Source organism: Camelus dromedarius, chromosome 4, assembly GCF_036321535.1.
Source record: "Camelus dromedarius isolate mCamDro1 chromosome 4, mCamDro1.pat, whole genome shotgun sequence".
In the NCBI taxonomy this organism is placed as follows: Eukaryota; Metazoa; Chordata; class Mammalia; order Artiodactyla; family Camelidae; genus Camelus; species Camelus dromedarius.
Genome location: NC_087439.1, coordinates 31,941,283 through 31,963,658, shown reverse-complemented (window position 1 = coordinate 31,963,658; position 22,376 = coordinate 31,941,283). Strand labels below are relative to the sequence as shown.

General features: G+C 42.2%; 1 protein-coding gene across 4 annotated transcripts in view; it reads right to left on the bottom strand.

The window, feature by feature from the left end:
• The window catches only part of FMNL2 (formin like 2), a 279,240-nt gene that overhangs the window by 17,156 nt on the left and 239,708 nt on the right, over nucleotides 1–22,376 (bottom strand). For all 4 annotated transcript variants that reach the window (XM_064484782.1, XM_031451403.2, XM_064484783.1 and 1 more), the window contains exons 10-21: nucleotides 21,976–22,050; nucleotides 17,776–17,886; nucleotides 15,039–15,188; nucleotides 13,299–13,400; nucleotides 11,148–11,460; nucleotides 10,635–10,841; nucleotides 5,542–5,666; nucleotides 4,735–4,937; nucleotides 2,930–3,164; nucleotides 1,769–1,837; nucleotides 1,583–1,663; nucleotides 170–299 (exon numbers count right to left, since the gene is read on the bottom strand). In XM_064484782.1, the coding sequence (XP_064340852.1) occupies nucleotides 170–299; nucleotides 1,583–1,663; nucleotides 1,769–1,837; nucleotides 2,930–3,164; nucleotides 4,735–4,937; nucleotides 5,542–5,666; nucleotides 10,635–10,841; nucleotides 11,148–11,460; nucleotides 13,299–13,400; nucleotides 15,039–15,188; nucleotides 17,776–17,886; nucleotides 21,976–22,050 (1,801 nt within the window). The remainder of the gene's footprint in view (nucleotides 1–169; nucleotides 300–1,582; nucleotides 1,664–1,768; nucleotides 1,838–2,929; nucleotides 3,165–4,734; nucleotides 4,938–5,541; nucleotides 5,667–10,634; nucleotides 10,842–11,147; nucleotides 11,461–13,298; nucleotides 13,401–15,038; nucleotides 15,189–17,775; nucleotides 17,887–21,975; nucleotides 22,051–22,376) is intronic.

The window sequence follows — 22,376 nt, the reverse complement described above, 5'->3', positions numbered from 1 at the left end:
TTCAGGAGCGGGCAACACTACAGCTGATGTGTTTGCAGTCAGAGCCTCCGATGTCCTAGCCTTGCCTTTACCGAGGGGTTCTGAAGAGTGTTGTTTAAGCAGGGAATGGTTCCTCCATGATTAAAGGCATTCCCACCCAAGAGTAATATTAACACCTGAAATCAAGTACCTGCAGCAGCTTTCTCCACATAATGAAGCTCATTATAAAACAGGGACACCTGGTGATATTTTTCTTTGACCACATTGGAGATATAGTGCAACAGTGTTTGCTTTCGGTCTGTTGACTTGGTATCTAAGAGCTGAAAACCAAAGGGGACAAGGGTTAGAGTAAAATATGATGGGAGCAGTCCCCGCCACATGCTGCTCTCCCACACAGAAGGAATACCTGAGCACAGGTGCCCCAGAAACATTCCCACAAGAGAGTCAACACTGGATTTGTTCTTGGGTGAACCAGCCCATTGATTATTAAGTGACAAGAGGACTTCCTGACCAAGGGACATGCTCAACTTTAGGGATGACTCTGAGCACCTTGGACTGTTCACACATCTCTACTCACATGGACTCCTCCTCTCCACATCTGCAACAACACCTCCCCCAGCTTCCAAGCAGAAGACCCCAATCTCAGAGCTCTCCCAAGTGAAGGCAGAGCAGAAGCAAGTGTGGGGCCAGTGGGTGGGCACGGGTGCTCCCCGTCCAGTGGGGCTCCTACGCCGCACTCTTCACTCTTCACGGCCGCACTCTCGCTCCCCAGCCTGAAGCAGATGTGCTTGATGGACCACAACCTTCCAGGGGCTGGACGTGTGACTAACTAGACACTCCGTAGCAAATTACCATGTTGTCCCCCAGGCTGGGGATTCCCCCACTGCCCCACTGCTCCTGTGGAAGCCGCGTTAGCGCGGTACCGCCCGGGGACAGGGCTCCATGGAGTATTCTCTCTAGTCCTGTTCATCTACATCAGGGGACTCTGAAAAACAGAGCACCCTTCTCCATCCAGGAAAAAAAATAAAAGTTTTGGAAAACACAGAAAAGTATAAAGCAGCAGCTTGAAAATAATACCTAATTCCATTCAACCTCTATTAATATCTTAACCTATTTCCATTCAGTTTTTCCTACATATTTTACTTAAAAATCAAACTGTGCATAAATTTATGCTTTCTTTCCTAAACACAAATTTATCTATTCAAAAATTCTTCACAGATATCCTAACAGTTGAAGAACAGTTCACCATGTTAACTATTATTACAGTATATATGACCATTTCCCCAAATGTCGAATCTTTGCATTGTTGCTAATTATTTGCAATTAGAAATAAAATAGAGCATCCATAATTCAGACTCTTGAGGAAAGATTCCTAGAAATGGAAATACTGGGTCAAAGGGTATGAGTATTTTTAAGGCTCTAAGTGCTTGGTGCCAAATGGTGTTCCAGAAAATTTGCACCAACTGATCCTCCCACTAGCAGGGAATCTTCATCAAAATATCTCCCCCCACTTCCAAGAGCAGACTCTCTCTGCTCTGGGACATCACCTTTGCCAGCTGTTTTGTCTGACATAGAGCTCTGGTCTTTCATTTAGTCCACTCACCAGATCTAAACTCTGAAGTTTAAATCCATAAACTGCTCCTCGTTTACTGCTATTCATGTAGTTCCCAAGGGCCAAGATGATCTGCAAAGAAACAGAGAAAAAGCCCATTGGCACACATCCCAAGCCAAGGAGCGCAGCTGGCAAGCCAGCTCTTCCACTCACGTATATGAGGAAAACTTCACTTGCCTCCAGAATTTTCTTGAGTTTTTGGGACGACTTTATAGAGACAGATGCTGCTATAATTGAGTGCAGTTGCTAGATTCCAGTCAAAGGAAAGAAGGAGGAGGAAAAAAAGACATGTTAAAAATGGGAAACTCTAATTGACAACTAAAAATTAACACAGAAGAAAACAGGCCTGCATGTAGACCTTAAACCCTCATAGCTGAGATTCTGTTTTTTTTAAACGTAACAAATTCAAGTTGTTCTGTTAGGTCTTAGGTAACTTTGGCATTACATGCAAGCTCTTCTTTAAAAGTACTTGAAACAAGAAGTATTATCAGAACTAGCTTATCATAAAATCTGTAAGCAGTGAGACTCAAAAGTTAGGAGTCAACAGCGTCTTGTAGCAGAACTCAATGCCCTGCCCACCAACTCTAATCATGTAACACAATTCATATTTTTAAATCAATGGAGCTAGTCAAGAATGAAAACAAAACAAAACAGCAAAGAAATATAACCACCACGCAGCAGTTCTCAGAACATGTTTTGGACAGGCATGCTACTATCATCAGTAATTAACAAATATTTACTTAGAAGTAGAACTGGGAAAGAACCTTTTATGATACTCATAAGTCTCTACCAGAGTAACATGAAGACACAAGAAATGGCTGGCTCTTACTTCTACATGACCACAGCGTACTGCCAGACACTCCTAAGGAAGAAGACTCCCATGGCAAACTGAATGCTCCCAACGAAAGTCATTTAAACCTGTTCACTCAAGACATGGGTTCGTTTTTAGAAATGAAGTCACATTTTCAGTCTTGCCAACCTAGCCAGAGGATTGGTACCTTAAGGGGGAGCCGAGGGTACCAAATTTGAGAAATTGATTTTCCTTGTCCTCTATATCAAAGTGTCCTTTGAAAGCCAGAGGACATCTGTAGACACAGAAAATGGCATCCTCTAGGGAGAAGAGTAACGTGAACTATGGAAATTTATCATTTTCAAATTTAGTTGGCGTACACAACGTGAAAATGGTGGTGAAAATAAAAATGCAACCTTGAAAGTCCTGGGAAGGAGTCTTTAGAGCCCATGATATTAAGTACAATTCTGGGAGAGACTTAAAACAGCAACCACAACAACAATTCTATCACTTTGGACCCGCTCCTGTGCCAGAGTTGGTCCACTCACAGGAGTCAGCATCTGAATGCTTTCAGCAAAGTTCCCAATGAAGGCCATGATGGTCATCTTCTGCATGAGCCTCTCGATTTTACTGAACTGCATCATGAACCGGTCTTCATCCGACAGGTGTTCCAGGGGCTTCCTTTCCCGCTCGTAGAGCCGAAGCACCTTCACCTCGTTCTCCGTTGGCAAGAACCTCATCAAACATTCCACGAAGTCCACAGGCAACGTCTTCAAGTCGAACCTGAAGACAGAGGTGGACATGTCAGTGTTAGAGAGGAAACCTCCTCCCCTTTCAACCACACCTCCATCTGGTCCAGCTCATGAACCACTAAGTTGATGAGTTGATGTCCACAGCTAAACGATGTCTACAGATGTGAAGATGCCCCTTGGTGCTGGCTCCTGACTGTGTGTCAAGCACCTTCACTGGTCCTTCCTGGAAACCTGGACTTTAACCACACCTGCCAGGCTCAGGTTTTAGGCTATCAGGATAGCTCTAAGCCTCTAGAAATCAACAGTGAAAGATAGTAGGAAGAAGCAGAAGGAAGGCTGAAGCATCTTGTGGTGAAGTGGTGCAGACTTTTTAGGTATGTGAAGTACTGCTAATTAAGGAGATAAAATATTATATACACAATTACAGAATATCTGGTGATCTCTGTAAAATATTTCAGTTAAACCAATAAGCCTGGGATATTTTTTCTTCTTTAGAAAAAATACATCCAAATGCCTATACATTATGGATATTTTGGCTTAAATGCATACACCCCTTGAAGGAATGCCAGGTTCTTGTGGATGTATGCTCAGTTTGAACTAAAGAGGTATTTAATACAATCTCTATTTTATTCTCTGGAAAATCTTTGTACAGCAAAATAGAATTACGTTTGATCATCATGACAAACAAGATACATAAAGATTAAAAATCAGAATGCATATCAGGTTGCAACATCAGAAATCTGAACAAACTATAGAATGCACTGAACTATTAGATCATGATCCCGGCCGAGGACGTGAAATTGGAACAAATGGTTTCTCAGGGTCATTTACTCCTCTAAGAGTCTCTGATCAAACTCTATGAAATACCAATTAATGATGAGTTAGTTCCTAAAACATCTAATGACATCCTTATCATATTTGAAAGTCACCATGATGACCATAAGAAGAGAGGAAAGATGCTTTGGACAGGGGAGTAAATAAAACTAAAGCCTTCTTTACAGTTCAAGGATAAAAAAAGACCTCAGCTTGGTTTAAAGTGTCCTGAAAGTGCTAAAGAGCAACAGGAATCACATTCCTGTTGTTATGAATTAAAATACGAGTCTGTATCATATTTGCATCTGGCAGTGAATTGTACCATTCCACAAATGCCACCGAAGTTGTACTCCACAAATCTGGGTAAAATTCACATTCTCCACAGAAGACTGACACTTTCACCCTTTTCTTAGTATCTGCAGTACTTTGCTCAACTTTCCTTTTATGTAAGCATTGCTGTGGGCATATAGAAGAGTGCAGACCAAGATAATAAATGATGCCACAATCTAGCTGTTTTTCCTCTAAAACCATTAACCACTCATTCTAACACAGCACCCCTGAGGGTCCTTTCTGGCCCACCCCTTCAGTGTTAGCATTTTATTCACATCTGAGGTTGCATGTACGTAACAAAGGGCATCTCTTTTGTGTGGATATTGAGAACTTCTCTGTCTTTTATCTTAGATCTTGCCTCACTATTGAAATATTTGTTATCTATAAATTCATAATTTAATTTCCATTTGTATCCTAAATTTACCAGGATATAATTTTCTAGAATGACCCAAACTTACACATGAATAGCTTTACATATCTCATCGGCGGTCTTTCCGGCTTTCCTTAAAGTTATGGCAAGATTTTTGGCCCTGTTGGCTTCGAGTAACGTCACTTTGTTTGATCCCTTCTGTGTGATCTTCTGTTTGCTTGAAGAAAGATCAATGGCAGGACCTTGGGCTTTTGTCTTAAATATTTCCTCAAATTCATCTACATTTAAATCCTGGGGCAGAGAGGAATGAAATAGGCAAATTAGATTATACTTAAGAATGAAGTCAGGAAGCCACCATTTAGAGTTTCTTAAGCATCAGAAAAGTTATTTTTTCTACTGAGTACCTTGCTCTATTTCCTTTTTTATGTTAGAGTTGTGTAACTTATGCCATGTATACAGACAACAATGTCTACAGTAGACAACTGGTTCCAACCAACCAGCCACTTCAACTGCCTTTCAGTAACTGGCTTGTAGGGATGACCACGAGGGACTGACACTACCCATGAAACCCGCTAGTGAGTGTGATTATTGACTCCTTTTTCACTTACAGTTCAGTAAAGGGTTTTTATGCCCTTTAATAATTAAAGGACAGGGATTGCATCAGATAAGTATTTCATGACACACAGTGAAGATGTTCAAAACTATTCCACTTTAATAAAACTTTTTAAACATCGTTTTAGAACCACCTTACAAAATAGCATCCAATTTTATTCTCTTCTTTACATCAAGGCACTTAAAACACTAGCTTTTATTCTGAAACTTCCAGATTAACAGAGCACCAATTTTGGCTTTGCTGTAGAGAGGGCCTCCTGTTTCTGACCAATGGGAAAGATACCTCCAGAATTCGCTCGTCATCAATTTCGTTGAAGACTGTGCCGTTGATCTGATTTGGCTTCAGGGCAACCCAGTTAAAAACTGGCATTCTGAATTTCGTCTTGATTGGCTTCTTAATTTTCACAGCTACAGAGGTCAGAGAGAATGAAATTATGATTCCACCAAGAATCCCATGACCCTCAAGAACAACCAGACAACAACCCTTGCAGATGACACTTTAACACTGGAGGAAGAGGCGCCCAAGTGTTTTTAAATACAGAAAACATCACGCAAGGCTTTACCCAGAGCAACCTGAGTCATCATTTGGTTGACTGACACCACATTGTGCTAAATACACAGGCCTCAAAGCCAGGGTTTTTGCTTTTTTTTTTAATGCAGGCAACCAGATTGCTGACGCAGTCACAGTGTCAGGACAATGTTTAGGACAGACAAAGCGCAGGGGAGCAAAGACTATTATTCATGTTATTAGACAGCAGAGAGGGCACATACTCTGTGTGACTTAGTTTGACATTGGTGAACTGAGTCCAAGTTTGACATCCTAAATTCTTGGTTCTAGAACACACATTTCCAAACAAATCTTAAGATGATCAGAGACTGCAGATAGTGTCTGCCCAGACCACCAGGAATGTAACATTGAGAAGGCTGACATTCAGCCAGAGCAATATATTCCAGTGGATGGTTTCGATGATGGGGATTATGCTGACTGCTGAGTTATTCCAAACAGACTAAGGGCCACAAATGGCCCAAAGTAGAAAATGATTAAGAAGACACGAGGGGTACTTAGAATCTGGATCTGTAGTGCTGTTCTGAGACGGGCCACAGTCCCTGCCCCCTCTCTCTGAAGAGCCACTTCTCCCCCGGAGTCAGCTATGTGCAACTAAAAGGTATTAAGGAACCCATTAAAAATACTGAAAACCTCTTAAAGAGGAAGGGCTCCACCTTTGAGGGGACGAGAGTGGGGGAGAGCCAATTCCTCTTACTTTGGGGACATGAGCTAAAAAAGGTGATCCACTGAAAGTTCCATTAATTAATCACACACCATAGAGAAGTCTTCCCAAACCAATTAGCTGTAAATAGTCACCTTCTTAAGTCTGTCCTGGGATGCCCACCACACTACTAGGAAAACAGGGGAGAACTTCAGTGCAGAACACAATAAACCAACACCCAACTGGGCTTTTACCCGGCCGCCCGCCTTACTGAAAAAACCAAGACAGACGGTGCCTCTCATTCCTCCAGCGTTACGAAGGCCACATAAACAGCAGGAATGTCGTCTGACAAATCCACACAAAGGCATGCAGGAACACAGAGACACAGCTTTTGCCAAACCAGACCTTTCACCACCAAACGTGACCTTAGTCCCCACTACCCAGTGCTGCGCTCCATTTTGTCTCTGCTGCCCACGTCCTCCGTGGGACAAAGGAACAGACCTTTTCTAGTCTGGCACTTCAGCCAAGTTGAGAGAGAAGTTTGGGGGGGAGGGGGGTGCACCCTCTTTTTGTTATCGGAGGTGACAGGTCAGTGCCATCTCATTGCATCGTCCCTCCACAGACAACGCAGGCCTCAGGACACTCACTACGTCATTCCGCCCGCAGCCACCCTACTTCTAACTCTTTAGCAAGATGAGGAATAAGCCTGAGATCAGAACACAGGCAGAACAGCTCCCTTCAGAAAGGCTGTCCTGACTCTGACTGGGGAGCTGGGGGGTGGGTTAGCGGAGGAGGGGTCTACAGGTGACCACAATACACACGGTGTTTCCAGGGTTGAGGCCACAGGATGTGGCTCTACATGATTTGGGGGGGGGGGGTCCATGGAGAGAGTGGGACACCAGTGGGAGGGGACTGGAAATGCAGCTCCCCCTTGTACTGGGAGGGAGCTTTGCATTTCCCCTCAGATTAACCTAAAATCCTTCTAGAGTTGAGGCCTTAGATCCCACTACAAAAATTAAAAGAAAAAACTCTATTTTTCTTGGGAAGAGAGGCACATGGCTCCTAAAATCAGGATGTCTGCTTAAAGGGCCATCATCTCTTCTACGGGTTCAACTAAAACGTGTGGGCAACCCTGGAGGGGCAGTCAGTCCGCACCAAGCCTCCCCACAGACACAAAGCAAATGCAATGGCTGGATGGGCGATGGAGTGGAAGATGTCAAAGCACAGTGTGACCCACAGGAACACATGGCGAACACTCAACACACTCAGAGAGGAGCAACCTACAGAAAAGCTTGATTGGCCCATCTTTTGTGGAAGCAGAAAGAACAAAGAAAACACGAAAAAAATTAGATTCAGTTAGCGTCCAGGTCCAGTGGCTCAGCAGTTCACACACGTAGTACAGAATTCTGTGCTTCTTGGACACATTTCACAAGGCAGTGTGGAACTGAAAATTCATTTCATTCAGGCCTGCCTTAAAGACTCCCTTATTATTATTTTTTAAATAATTTTTTAGGAGAAGGGGGAAAATAGGATTTCATTATAGAGCTCCCAAATAGCCATGTGGAACTGTGGTAGGTATTCCATAAGATAGAAACAATTTTTTTTTAATGAAAAATCATCAGCTGAAGTTCCAAAGCACATTCTACCAAAGAGACAGCAAAGGCTGCAGACTCCCCAGGGCTCTGTCACTGATGACCTGACTGGGAAATGGGAGTCAGATCGCTCTCAAATGCACGTGTCCCACTACTGATATTTTCTCTATAAAATGCAAAGAAAAGTTAACCAGATAAACTTAGAGGACCTCCCCCTGGCCCCTTGGCTTGGCCACCAAGAACACACGTGCGCATTGCCTGTTGACAAGATAAGACATCCTGGTGCCTACAAACCCAGGGGCCCAGCGATGTCACAGGTTTCTGGCTTCCCGGGAGCCCTTGGCACATCATCTCAGCTGTCTCTTGGCTCTATGAGGACATCCTGATTCTGTCTGCCCTCTTGGTTACAGAGAGTGTTACTGAACACACTGGCAAAACAGCTCACAAAATGGGCTACAACCACCAAGTATTAATGGCCAGATTAAAGATAAGTAATGAGAAGAGATTAAAAGCCTTGTAGAAACTGCCTGATCTCAAGCTATCGAAGACTCAGAAGGATCTTATAATTCTTACATCTTGTAAAACAGAACATTGTGTAATTGTTTAATGGGCGCTTACGGCACTCAAGAGGAGTTTCTTCCATCCCACATACAGTCCTTCAAATTTCCTACGACACCAAGGGGACGACTTCCAAAAGCAGCAACCCTGAAGGTAGTGGCGAGTGATCCACTGAACACAGAGTTCCTCACCAGAAAATGGAGGCAACCCACAGAGCCAACAACCTTGAAAGATTATGTCTTGGGAAGAACCCAGGCAAAAAATTTAACCAGAGATGACGAGACTCATTTGGAAGGGAGCCCTGGACCCGCACCTCTCAGCCTCCTGGCTCTCCTGTTCAGTTCTGAGTTCCAAGTCAGAGCTCAGGCGAAGGTGAGCTGAGGCTGTATCGCACAAGAGGTTTTGCCAGAGAGAAAGGAATCAGTACTAAAGGAGAGAAGAGCCTCCAGAGCAGACACGGCTCGTGCTGAGCGTGCCCGGGGGCTACAGGGAAGGGCTAACCAAGGAGCCCAGGTGCACCTGACAGTGACGAGTTTTCATCCTCGGTCACTGAAAACAGCCTGCTGGTGGGACAGCTTCCTGGGGCTCATTGAGAGGTTTTCTGTTTTTTTACATCTCCCAAACAGGCAGTCCCACGAGGACACTCCTTTCATTTTTGTCCTTCAGAAGCAATAAAAGCTCTAGAAGAAAGTGGTAGACGAGGGAGACCTTGAAAGGTAGAAATAAGTCACTGGCTTATGGCCAACATGGCTTTGAACAGGCATCTTGTTTGACAGTTTTACAGGCACTAGGATGGGAGTCAACACCACGGACCTGCTGTGGAACAAGTTTGTTGTGGGTGGTTTACTGGTATCGAAAAGGGCTTCAGTCACTAGAGGGAATCAGTCCTAATGACTGGCTGATAAAACTGCTGATGGGATGGACACGCTAAAAAATAGAGACTGGGATATCTTTTACAGCTAAGACTTCAGCTTAGACTTTGGGCAAAAGCGTCTGAAAACTACTGCAGCCTTGGAAATGGAGACCATTAGAGTGGTAGTAGTTCATCAGAAATAAGAGACCTCACAAAGGCACGGAAGTGGATGAGGAAGCAGAGTTATCCAACGTCACAGCAATAGTTCTGGCAAGCTCTGAGCAATTCTGAATGCTAGGAAGACACTCCACTACTGGGAAAATGGCTTGCAGTATTTTAGAAAAAGAGTAAAAATTCATTTCCATAAGTCAAAAATAAGAACTTACACTTCAAAGCGTTTGAGCAACTCTCCTCCTCTCACCCACACCCACCCTGTTTTATTTCTGGTGAGGGAGGTATGCCACATGCCATCCTGGGCAGCAGGAGGACCACATGCATTATTTGGATGCGTGTCAAGGCAAGAGATACTGCTGTTGGCAACACTTCTCCTGCAAGCTTAACCCCACTATAGTGAATTGTGATGCCCCAAATGCTCAGAAGAAATGCCTGGAAGCCTACATCAGGCAGTTACCCAGAAAGGCATTTTCCCTTTTATAGATGCCACTGAAAATACCTTCAAAGAAAAGAGCCATAAACATCAGAAACACGCTGTGTCAGAGCTTGAACTATCGTGTTTGCTGAACCCATGAAAATGTACTGATCCCTAAGAAGGTAACCTGTCTCTCTTCCCTTTTCTAGGTGGGAAGATGTCTGAGATCAGAGCTTCCTGCTACAGAGTGACAAGGGCTACTGAGAGAAAAATGCCTCTTGTGCATGACAATTTCCCTTTTTCTGGCTACATTAGCAGGAACATCCTTTTTTTTTTTTTTTTTTTTTTTTAATGGAGGTACTGGGGATTGACCCTAGGACCTCATGCATGCTAAGGGTGGGTATAACTCAGTGGTAGATATAGTTCCCTAGCAGGAACGTTCTTTTGCTAAGAGGAGATACATGTGATTTTGCAAGAGACCTAGACTTTGAGAAAATGGCTTTAACCCTCTGAAGGTAAGGGAAATGAGTACTTGTGTTAAATATCTGGATCTTAATTAAGTATCTGTGCTCTCACCTGCTAATCCTGAGTTGAAAACCACCGTGGGTGAAGACGTCCCGGGCAGTGGGGGTGCAGAGGGGGGAGGGGGTGGTGGTAAAGGAGGAGCTGGCACAGTCTCCGCTGCAGGACCCGGGAGAGGAGGAGGGGGCGGAGGGGGTGGGGGAGGTGGGGGAGGTGGGGGAGGGGGCGGTGGCATAGGTGGTGTGACTGGACCATTTTGCACTAGCAAAAGAAAAGAGACAAATTGACTTTGAAAATAGGGGAATGGTTTTTCCTGTAATATGTCATGTGTACATAAAGTATCTGAAAACAAAACACTGAAAACGACAAAGGGTTTTTTTTCCAAACACTACAAAATTTCCTCACTGACAAATGGGGATTATTCTGCAACGTACGTAAAATGAAGATTTATAACCTTAATCTCAAAATGTAAAAAGTGCTTAAAATCAGTAAGTAAATGAACAGTGGGTAAAAGAAGAAATACAAATATCCAAATACCATCTCAGTTTTCCTGCCAAGGCTTCTTACCTGCTTCAGGTGCATCTGACGATGGAGGTAGTGGTGGTGGGGGAGGGGGCAAGGGTCCTGAGGAGGCAGGCCCCATTATTGGTCCCACAAAGTTACCCGCGGCCACTTCGGACCCCGTGGGCAATGTGCCAGAAGCCACGACCGGCAGTATGGCAATGTCCCCATCCCCTTTCTTCTGAATTTTAATGGTCCCTTGTTTCTCCAGCTCATGAATCTTTTTTTCCAGGGTAGACTGTCTTTGAATGGCTTCTTCTTTCTCTTTGACCATTTTCCTTAACGTGTGAACCTGGGTATTTGCATCTTTGTAGATTTCCTGCAAAAGAGCCCATGGTCAAGAGTTTGTCTTCACATGAATTTCATACCTCTTACCATTAGATTGTCAAACTGCAGATAAAGAAAATGACAAGAAAGAAAGAAAAGAAAGAAAGAAAGGAAAGAAAGGAAAGAAAGAGAGAAAGAAAGAGAGAGAGAGAGAAAGAAAGAAAGAAAGAAAGAAAGGAAGAAAGGAAGAAAGGAAGGAAGGAAGGAAGGAAGAAAGGAAGAAAGAAAGATACTCATCTATCTAACAATTCTGTGGAACTCAGCCGGAACCTATGAAGTCCCACTTGTTATCAACTGTTCACTGGTAATCCGTGCAATACATTCTAGTAACTGTTCCTGTTAATGTAGTTCCTTCCATGAATAAATGCAGCTAAGTAAGTTTTCCCTGCAGGTGAAGAGGAACAGGGCAGAGATGACCCACAATAACCTTATAGCTGGCTTTGGAATATCCTGAGGGGATTCTGGTGCCGCATGTTTTCATTTCCTTTCACTTCTTTTAAAATTCATTTGTAACTCTGAGATACGTATCAGCTAACCGTAGACAAAAGGCCCCTAGATCAGACTTGGATAGAAATCAGACTGGGATTTAAAAATCTGCAAATCATGGAATAATCCACTCCTGAGTAACCAGGGGCTGACTGTTTTGAATGCATTTCTCTGGCCTTCACAATGCCCCCTTGACCAAGCTCAGGACAGCAACTGTAACATTTTCCCTTTGGTAATGCAGTTAACAAAACAGGCCAATGCCTCCCTCCACTAATTGCTTATTTCTGTCTAGGTTCTTAGCAGAAAACAAAGAAGTTACAATTTTCAATTCAAAGGCCATCCTGGTTCCTTTTATAAGGGACCCACAGAGGTTCTAGTGAAAGGGTTTTATGGAACTTACTTGCTGGGCCTTGTACACGTGATCTCTCACCACAAGCCTCCAGCAGGCAGGGAAACATTCTTCATACCCTGTCTATCATTAATAATCTCAGAGTCTGAACTTGAATTGAGTCCATATGCTACAACTTTGTCTCGCCGGAGTGCCAGAAAATAAATTTCCTAGAGTTAACTGTAGGACATGTCAGAATATCAAGCAATACACACAGACATGATAACCATCGTGTAAAATGTGCCATGTCATTACCAGTGGTGTCAAAGCCAGCCATTTGCCTGAAAGCCCCTCCAGGCATTTCAGTGTTTTTATGTTCCAGACAATTCCAACATCCATTTATGGATGGCACTCCATAAATATCTGACCCGTAAGGTAAAACAATGCCGAAGCCAAACAAAATAGCTGGGATTATCTGATAGTAAAATGGATTGGTTTTGCTTTTTGCTTTGTCTTATCAAGCGCTCTCTCTCGCTCTCTCTCTCTCTCTTTTTTGGTGAATGCCATTAGGTCTTGCCTGTGTTGTGATTCCACTGTTTCCATGGCAACCACCAAATCTGGTTTCAAACAGAGGCAAAGCAAAGAAATACAAAGAAGCCCAAGTCCTAATAAAAATAAATAAGTGGCAAGAATTAAATCCACGCTGTTTTTATTTCCAACCAAATGGATGATGCACAGAATCCACTCGGACTTATCCAGATGGGACAACACTGTTACTCCCAAAACCCATGACAGGAAGTACGGAGCCCACAGCTCGTGACCGCACACACATGTGAAGACATACTCTCACTACGTGCACTTTTCATCTGAGTTTCACCTTGGAACTGGTTCCAGTAAATACGCTGCTTGCACACATTCCTCTGCCATGAGCACGTCCCGGGTTCTAGCTACCAGGCTGACGCTGAAGCATGTTCCCTGCATTGCCCCTCTGGGGCGGCTGTCATCATCACACTTACTCGAACAACATCCAGCTCCTTGTTCCTCTGCATGAGCTGCTTTTCCAGTTCCACGATCTTGGACATGGCTTCATTCTCCGTGTCTTGCAGTTTTTCAGACAACTGTCAAGTTTTGAAAGGGAAGATGTATCACGACACAGGATCATTCTGATCATATCCTTGGTTCTCAGAAAGTGTAGCTCAAAGACCACTTAGGGGCCCAACGGAGTCCTGCATGTGTTCCCCAGGTTGTTTTCTGGAAATGTTAATATTTACAAGGTGATTCTGAACACACACTCCTTTCTAACAGGAATTCGCATATAAGGGATCCTTAATAAAGCCCATACGTCAGCTCCTTAGCACTTCAACATATACAGTGTGTCTTTCTCCCTTTCTGCAGGGGCTCGCAAGCGTACAGAATAGTAGGTGAGGGAGGAGGATGAGTCACCTTTCCCTCCCTAAGGGCCATTGGGCAAAAGCTTTTGAACATTGATGACCCAGAAAACGTGGTTCTCTTGTTACAGGTCACCAGCTGAAAAAATACCACTGCTTGTTTTGACCCACACTATCCAAGTAATAAAAGTCATCTTGGAGGGGCAGTTCAAATAAACAGCTGGCTGCCACAACAGCAGGTTCTGTAAGTATAGTCACGCAGTGCGGCTGAGGCTTCAGAAGATGCGGTGAGCCACCAGCGAAACAGTTACTTTTACCAAAGGCGCTAAAACTGGGCAATTTTGGATCTTTTACATCTCGCTGAGAATGATCACATGTAAAGAAAATCAGGGAGGCGAGGTGAGGAAGAGTGGAGATGCATGCTGATCAGGTTCAGAATATAATACAAATATTTTAAGGGAAGAGACCAAAAGAAAAAAGGGAAGAGCTTATAAATGTTCTTCCTAAGCAGGTGCCAACTAAGGCACCACAGCACTTACAAAGGGAGGGGTTTTAGCAACTTGGCTTAACCACAAGCCATGAAGAGGCTCATTTTCAGAATGATGAGAAAAGGGGAAGGACATTAAGCGTAAGTCATTCTCTTAACTAAGAAAATGTGGAGAAAAATCAACGGACCATTCAAAAAGAAAAATCACATCCCTCCAAAAAGAGGCAACTCATTTCACAATCAAGGACACTTTCAATCAGAATTCAGGAAAAGAATGTGGTCCTCACAATGTTTGGGTTTTTAAGCAGCACCATATTCCTCCTGTTCACTATACTCAGAGGACACTCTTCTTGAAAGAGGATATATGGGAAAACCTTGCTGACTTCCTTGAAAAATCTTACCGTTGAGATGAACCTATTTAGGACCAGAGTAATCACAAGGCAGGGAAATGCAGACCTGCGTCATGAGGACACCAGGTCAGCCTGTCCAAGGCTTATGTGGGCACATTTGGCAGAAGGTGACTCATATTCAGAAGAAGATATTTCTTCACCAAACTGACATATTTGAGTTGTATTTCCCTCCAGGTATTGCCAATCTTCCAACTGTCCTGTGCTTACAACTAAGATGGCCAGGAAGGAGATCTGGATGCAGCAGAAACTGAGCAGTGGATGAAGGCAAGGCAGCAGGTTCCACCTAGTTTTAAGTAACACGTCTGCCTTCTTTGAAAGAACCCAGACTGGCTTCTGCTCTCTAACTGTCTCAAGTTGCAGCTCATTCCTCTGTTCCCAATCCTTCCGTTTACTGCCATAAAAGCTAATGTTTATTCTGTTTTGCACCTAGTTGAAACGTTAGCAATTTTCCCTTTTATGAGATGTAGTTACATGAGAGATGTTTTCTTCCAGTTCCTCCACCCTCTCCAAGGCTGCATTCTTGGTTTCGGCATCTTCCAGCAGAGCCCCCACGTCAAACACGTTGTCCAGGTAAGCCTGAATCTGTACCTGCAGCTTGTCACTCTCGGTGTGTTTCAGCTTCTAAAAATCAAAATGCAGGAGAAGGCAGTGTTAGCATATCTGCGGAAACAGAACAGTATTACCCAATAGCCTACATATTTTGGTTTGTTCCCAACAGTCCAGTCTTTTCCAGGAGAGGGTTTTCTATCTCATGTTCTATGAGAGAAATCTGGAGTAACCATCTAAGAGGGTACCATCAGACTCCTTTCTGGTGATTACCCTCTCTCAAATGTACACACATTTCCTCCCTAATCCTTCCTGTAGATATATTCCCCATGCAGATATATCCCAACCTAAAACATTTTTGATACTGGTGAATTCAAGACAACAGAAAAATTAAAAGCAGCTTCAATAGGAAACAGTAGTCACAAGTAACATAAAACTTGAGGGGTATCTGTGTGCTTGAAGAGACTGGAGTGGGTGGTATCTTGCCTGGGTGGGGTGGTAGTTCCAGTTGGGGGTGAGGGGTATGTAGGAGGTGGGGCAGATAGAGTATATCAGCCTTGGGGCTTATTTTAGCACTAACTTCTAGAACCCACCCTCCATAATTACTTAGCTAAGACACTGCCCCAACATGAGGAGCTCTGGGCTTCCAGAGCAAAATCAGGAATCTTTCCCCTATTTACTGCATTCTAGGGCAGGCATCCCAAAGGAAGCTGACCAGCTCTAAGATAAAATTAGAGGTCAAGTAAATCAGTCAATCTTTCTTACAAGTACTGTAAGTCATGGCTTTCCCTGGGGAACAGATCAGAGGCTAGAATAGCATCTGGCATGTGGATGATGCCAATAAACATTTACTGAACAAGTCAGAAAAAAAAAAAAAAAAAAAACAACGGTGATTTACAAGGCGGGGTCTTTGTCAACTAATGAAGCATTTATATATTATCTGCTGATTCTATGATTCCTCTAACCACTTCTATCTATCAAAGTCCAGAACCAATAGGCCAGGAAGTTAGAGAAATACGGTTTTGGGAAAAAAATTTAAATTTTTAAAGGAATTCCACTATACAAATAAATTCTCAGGAAAACAGATTTTCTCCTAGGTCTAATCTAGAATTCTGCAACTTAGCTTGTTCTAAAGAAAGTATGTTCCATCTTAGTTTAGGAGTCAGAACTGAAAAAGATTTCTGAATAAGGGCAAAGTCTAGGAAAGAAAACGAAGAAGCAGCTGAGGGGGATTTTTCACAAGATTCACGGCAAATAACAAGTGCTGATGCGACTGCCTGTCATTGTACCCTGGAGCCTGAGATGAGCTCTGTGCCGCCATCACAAAACTGGACCCAAAATATCATTAGGAATACACCCCATTTTTATTCAAATACTGCTACTCTCACAGCAAGTAGAGAAAGAAGATGGACAAACCTTGATTTCAAAGCAGGAAAACACCATTGGATACAATATTCTGTCAGAGATATTAGTGGGTCTTTAAAAAGGAAAGCCATTCAAACAAACTTTTCAATGGAAATCTATCATGGCTCTACCTGAGTAGTCTTTAGGCAACATCAGGCCAGTCAACCCAGAGCTGCCCAGCTGGTCTGATCCTCAAGGCCATGTGCTCAAGAGTAACCAACTCTGCAAGCCCACTCTGAAATAAACTGAGGGTACGGTCTGTGTAATTCCCTGGCTTCACCCTTAACAAAGATGGGCTGGTGAACTCTAGAGCCGTTCAAGGGAAATACTTCTATTTCCTTTGTAGCTAGAAACAGCCTTCGAATTGAGGTCAACAATTCTTGTCCTATCACGACTGGTCTTTCAAATTCAATTGGTCCATTCCTTATGGACCAAAGGAAACCAAAACTGCCCACAAGTCAAAGGACAAGAGTATGTCCTGTGCATGCACAGCTACCTAGGTCCATTTACAATTTTCACATCAACTTTCTGTTTCTTAGCTGAAGAATTTCAGGGAACTGGCTGAGCACTTCTATAAGGGAACATGAGGAAAAGAAACTTTAGACCCTCCCTTCTCCTAAGAACTGAAAATAGAATTTCTAAAGCCACAAACACTTTAAGCAGAATTTAACAGTTACATGAGGAAGTCTCAAGTGTCCATTTCCTCATTATTTTTTGATGCTCTAAGCATTTATTCATTACTCTATGGCAGTCTTGGTTTGACTTTCCCTGCCCAGACGGAGTCCCAAGAGTAACCAAGAATGCACATTACCCAACAGTCTGGATGAAGAGTGTGGTGAGACTTGACCCAGACAGAGCTCAAAAGCAGAGGAAAGCAGGGGCTGGGAGTATAGCTCAGTGGTAGAGCACATGCTTAGCATGCACATGGTCCTGGGTTCAATCCCCAGTACCTCCATTTAAAAAAAATTCCTCCCTCCCAAAAAAAAAAGAGGCAGAGGAAAGCTGCAACAAGGCTATAAAAGGTTATCTGACTCTGGTACTACAGGGCTGCTGGCAGAAGACAGTGTGACGTCCCAGAAGGTCGGCAAGAATCCAGCTTCTCTGGCAGATCACATCACTCAGATTAGTTCTTTCAACTAGCACTAGAGCAGTTGACTGCATAGAGCTTTAAGCATTCTTTGGCCACTGGAAATGTATCTTTGAGGGTAAGCAATAAATCAAGTCTCATATTGGAACCAAAGGCTACAGTTATACTCACATCCAAGTATTCGTCCAGGCCTAACTTGGTAAATTCATACTGGAGGTGAACTCTGAAATTCATGTCTTCTACTGAATGGACTACAATATTAATAAACTGCATAGAGGCCACCTGAAATGAAATTGTCAATAGGTTAGATGGGCTCCAAACTTGTTTTCTCAGTTTAATCACAGGCACATACTTTCAATTTCATAGATCTAAGCTCACTCACCAATTTCCTTTTCCTTTGTTTATTGGGTCTTTAAAAATATTTTACAATTTTTAAAAATTCAGAAGTCATAGAGGTACCACAATAAGATACCACTTCACATCTAATAAGATGTAGCCATCAAAAAGAAAGACAGTAACAAGTGTTGGCAAGGATATGGAAAAACTAGAACCCTCATCCACTGCTGGTGGGGATATAAAACAGTGCAGCCACTTTGAAAAGCTTGACAGTTCCTCAAAATACTATTCAGAGTTACCATATGACCGAGCAATCCCCCTTGTAGGTATATACCCAAGAGAAATGAAAACATACATCCATATAGAAATTTGTACACAAATGTTCATAGTAGCATTATTAATAATAACCAAAAGGAGGGGGACACCAATGTCCGTGAACCAATGAATTTAAAAAATGTGATATATCCATAGAATGGAATATTATGCAACGGTGAAAGGGAATGACACATGCCACAACACGGATGAAGTTGAAAACATTACGGTAAGTGAAAAAAGTCAGTCACCAAAGACCGCATATATTATGATTCTTTTCATGTGAAATACCCACGATGAGAACATCCATAGAGACAGACAGTAGGTTAGGAGTTGCCTAGGACTAGGGGTGGGAAAATGGAAAATGACTGCTAGTCATTTAGGGGGCAATAACATGTTCTAAGTTAGATTGTAATGATGACTGCACAACCTACAAATACACTAAAAGTACGTTGAACTGTACACTTTAGATGTCTAAGTTAGATGGTATATTAATTTTATCTCAGTACAGCTATTTTTTTAAAGATTTATTACAGGTACATTGTAGAAAATCTGAAAGTGATTATCATTAAGAACATTTAAATCACCTATAAGCATATCACAAGGTAATCACTTCTAGAATTTCATTACAGGCCCCACCAGACCAACAGGATGATAACAGAACTTTTGATCCATCTTCCCATTGCAAATAGCCAACCAGTTTCCATCCCACAAAAGCCCTGGATTTACCACTTTCTTCCCACAACTGCTTCAGTGGCTCTGAACTGTCACAGAAAAACTGGTCCCCGGTTCAGTAAATAACAGAATAGAATTTAACATACTTATTTTATTTCCAAGAGTGACAGTCAGTTTATTTACAGTAAAAATATCTTACTAATGCTTTCCCTCTATGGTTACACAGAGACCCTTGTAAGGAGATCTAGACTCACACTTACTCTAAAAACTGCCCTTTTCTTTCTGTCTCCCAAACCTCACTTCCTTTATCTTGTTTAAATTGTTTTTATCAAGTTAGATTCTTCTTTGAGTATATGTTACACACTGGGTATCTTCAGAAGACATGTAGACTGTCTAAGTTACATGGGGACTCTGTAGCAATTTACTAAAAAATTACTTCAGGTGCTATGGTTAAATAAGCAAAAAAGATTTTGTCACTGTTGTGTTTTCTTTTGCATACATAAAAAGGTCTTGTGCTACATTCGAAGAATTCATATTATGTTTCATAAAGAATATGATGTTTGGTAGGTTGTACAACTTAATTGCATTCCCAAGACACATTATGAAAAGCCTCATTTTCTGGGGAAAAAAAATATGGTTGGATTTTGGCATCTTTCCATCTCTCTTCTGAAAGCAAGTATAAATGATCTGTTGAGTTTTATAACACGCCTGAGAGGCAACTATTTGCCTGATGGCACAGGAGCCAAGCGCACAGGACCCATATACTAGCACCTCTAAATGAGGTTCCCCAATGCGGGTACAGAAGAATAGATAAACTGGCAGGCAGTATGTTCACATTTGGCAACAAGGCAAATGTTTTAAAAGGCCTGAAATCATTATAATTTCAGTAGAAACTCAAATGGCAGAAAGCTCTGGTAGGTATGATAATGAGTAAAGTGGGCCATGTGTAATACAATAGGGAATAGTGTGGACTGTGACAAACTGGAAAAGATATCTTCAGACTTAAGGAATAGGGAATATGTGGCTCCAGCAGCTGATAGTCTGTAAGAACAGGGGCCTAGTGTTATCAGAAATTTTTAGGGCTTTTGGGGGGGGGGGGGAGCAAAGGGGAGGTAATTAGCTGTATTTATTTAGCTAGTTATTTTAATGGAGGTACTGGGGATTGAACCCAGGACCTCCTGCATGCTAAGCGTGTATTCTAACCACTGAGCTTACCCTCCCCCAACAGAAATTTTTAGCTTTCAAGAGAATCAGAAATTTGTATTTTTAGGCACAATTTCAAAATTGTTTGGACATCACTTGCAGACTACACTGACAAGCCTGTATGTTGGCTTCAGCCTGGCAGCCTCCAGTTTGCAACCTCAGCTCTAAAGGAACAAATAGGTTCCCCTTGTGAAATCAGAGGATAGAAACTGGTTGGGTGGGCCAGGGCATGACTTCTTTATGTATCTGTCACCAATGCCAGTGTTAGCCTTAAACACTCCAAAAAAAAAAAAAAAAAAATCCAAATAACAAGAATTAAAAATTCAATGTCAAAATATTCCTTGTTTCAAATTTATTTATCTTTTTAAAAAGCATGTATACATATGCTTTATGGAACAGAAAATCTCTATAAAAGATTTCAACTGATACTGATTTTGGAAAGGGCTGAGGACTAGGATGAACATAAAATTTGAGGACCCAGAAAATATTTTTTCATATAAAAGGGTTAGAAATCTGCAAAGCTATGTTCCGTGTTTTATAGTCACTGAAGCAATTCAAATGAAAACTGCTTGGCATCCTGAGCATGGGTTTTAGAAGACCTGACAATGGAAGGACTGAATGGGATATCTGCTCCAGGCTAGAAGTGATCTGGGGAATCAAGCCCAAGTAAAGAATCTCACAGCTTCAGAAGTTCTCTCAGTCAACTGGATCAGGTCAAAGAAAGCAGAGCTGGGTGCACTCAAGAGTTATCTGGCTCTGGAATTCCTTGACAGTAGATTCCACCTTCAGTCCAGGATAAAGATTTAGGTCCATGAATTCAGAACTGCTTTTTGCACCTGAAGATGACTGTCCTGCCACTGAAACACATGTTCTTGCATGTGATTTACCCTGCTAAGGAGACCTGTGGTATGATCATGGCCTCACAGAATTACTAGAGCAGGAAATCAAGGGAGGAAAAAAATCACTGTTGTATATTAATTTGGGGGATACGTACAGTCAAGTCTACAAACCAAAGCACATTAATCTTTGAGACTATAGCCTGTAGAAGGCCACTGGCTGGGGCATGCAAAAGGCCAAACGGTCAACATTCTTGATTTCTATTTTAAGGGTTCTGATGCAGCACTCCTGACAGCTAAAGCTGGCTGCTATGGCATTTATACCATGTTAACTTCCTTTTCCCCCAATGCATGGCTTCACTCCTTATTAGCTATACAGTTGACCCTTGAACAACATGGGTTTGAACTGTGCAGATCCACTTACACTTGAATTTTTTTCAATAGTAAATACTAGGTACTACACGATCCGTGATTGGCTGAATGTGTGGGTGCAGAACTGCATAACCAGAGAGCCAAGTGTAAGGTAACGGGTGGGTTTCCCACTGTGGCGAGGGAGGTGCCCCTAACCCCCTGCATTGTTCAAGGGTTAACAAAAGAACTGTGACTGGTACTTTCAGACTTTACTATAGTGTGTATTAAAGGATAAAACTGGAGGGGAGGGAGGGTAAAGCTCAGTGGTAGAGTGCATGCCTAGCATGCACAAGGTCCTGGGTTCAATCCCCAGCACCTCTATTCAAAAAATAATCAAATAAAGGAAAATAATAAATGTTTTAAAAATGAAAAAAAAAAAGAGAGAGAGAAGACAATAATTGGAAATAAATGCCATAAAGGTAAAATACAGATTAAGAGAGCCATCTAGATTGGAACTGTAGCATATCACACTCAGTTTCCTGTCCTTTGCAACACACACACACACATATGTATGCATACTATATAAATATAAATGGATTTAGGAAATAACGGCTAAAACTGAGTTCACTTTATTGAATGCAGTACTGAAATAACTCACCATAAAATCTATGTTATTGTCCTCATTCCTGAAATGTTCCATCAACTTCTCAAAGCGCTGTTTTTCTCCACAAACCTGAAACACACATTATCATCATGCATGTGAAATTCCAAACATAAGCACTCTAAAATTAGATGCAGAAATTTTAGCATTAATAATTATTTCCAGAAAATCTATTTTTTCCCTCTCTTGTACACTATTTTCTTCTCTTCTAAACTAGTTAATGTACAAGTAGAAATGTGAGCAAGGACCAAAGCTGACTCTTGGTTTCTCTTACATGCTCTCTCAATATTTTGAAATCCATAAACATGCTCTTCTTTCATTTTGTTATCTCTGTTTGTCTCACCATTATTTTCAGATGACACTGAGAATCCCAGAATATTGCTTATGGTTTAAAAAAA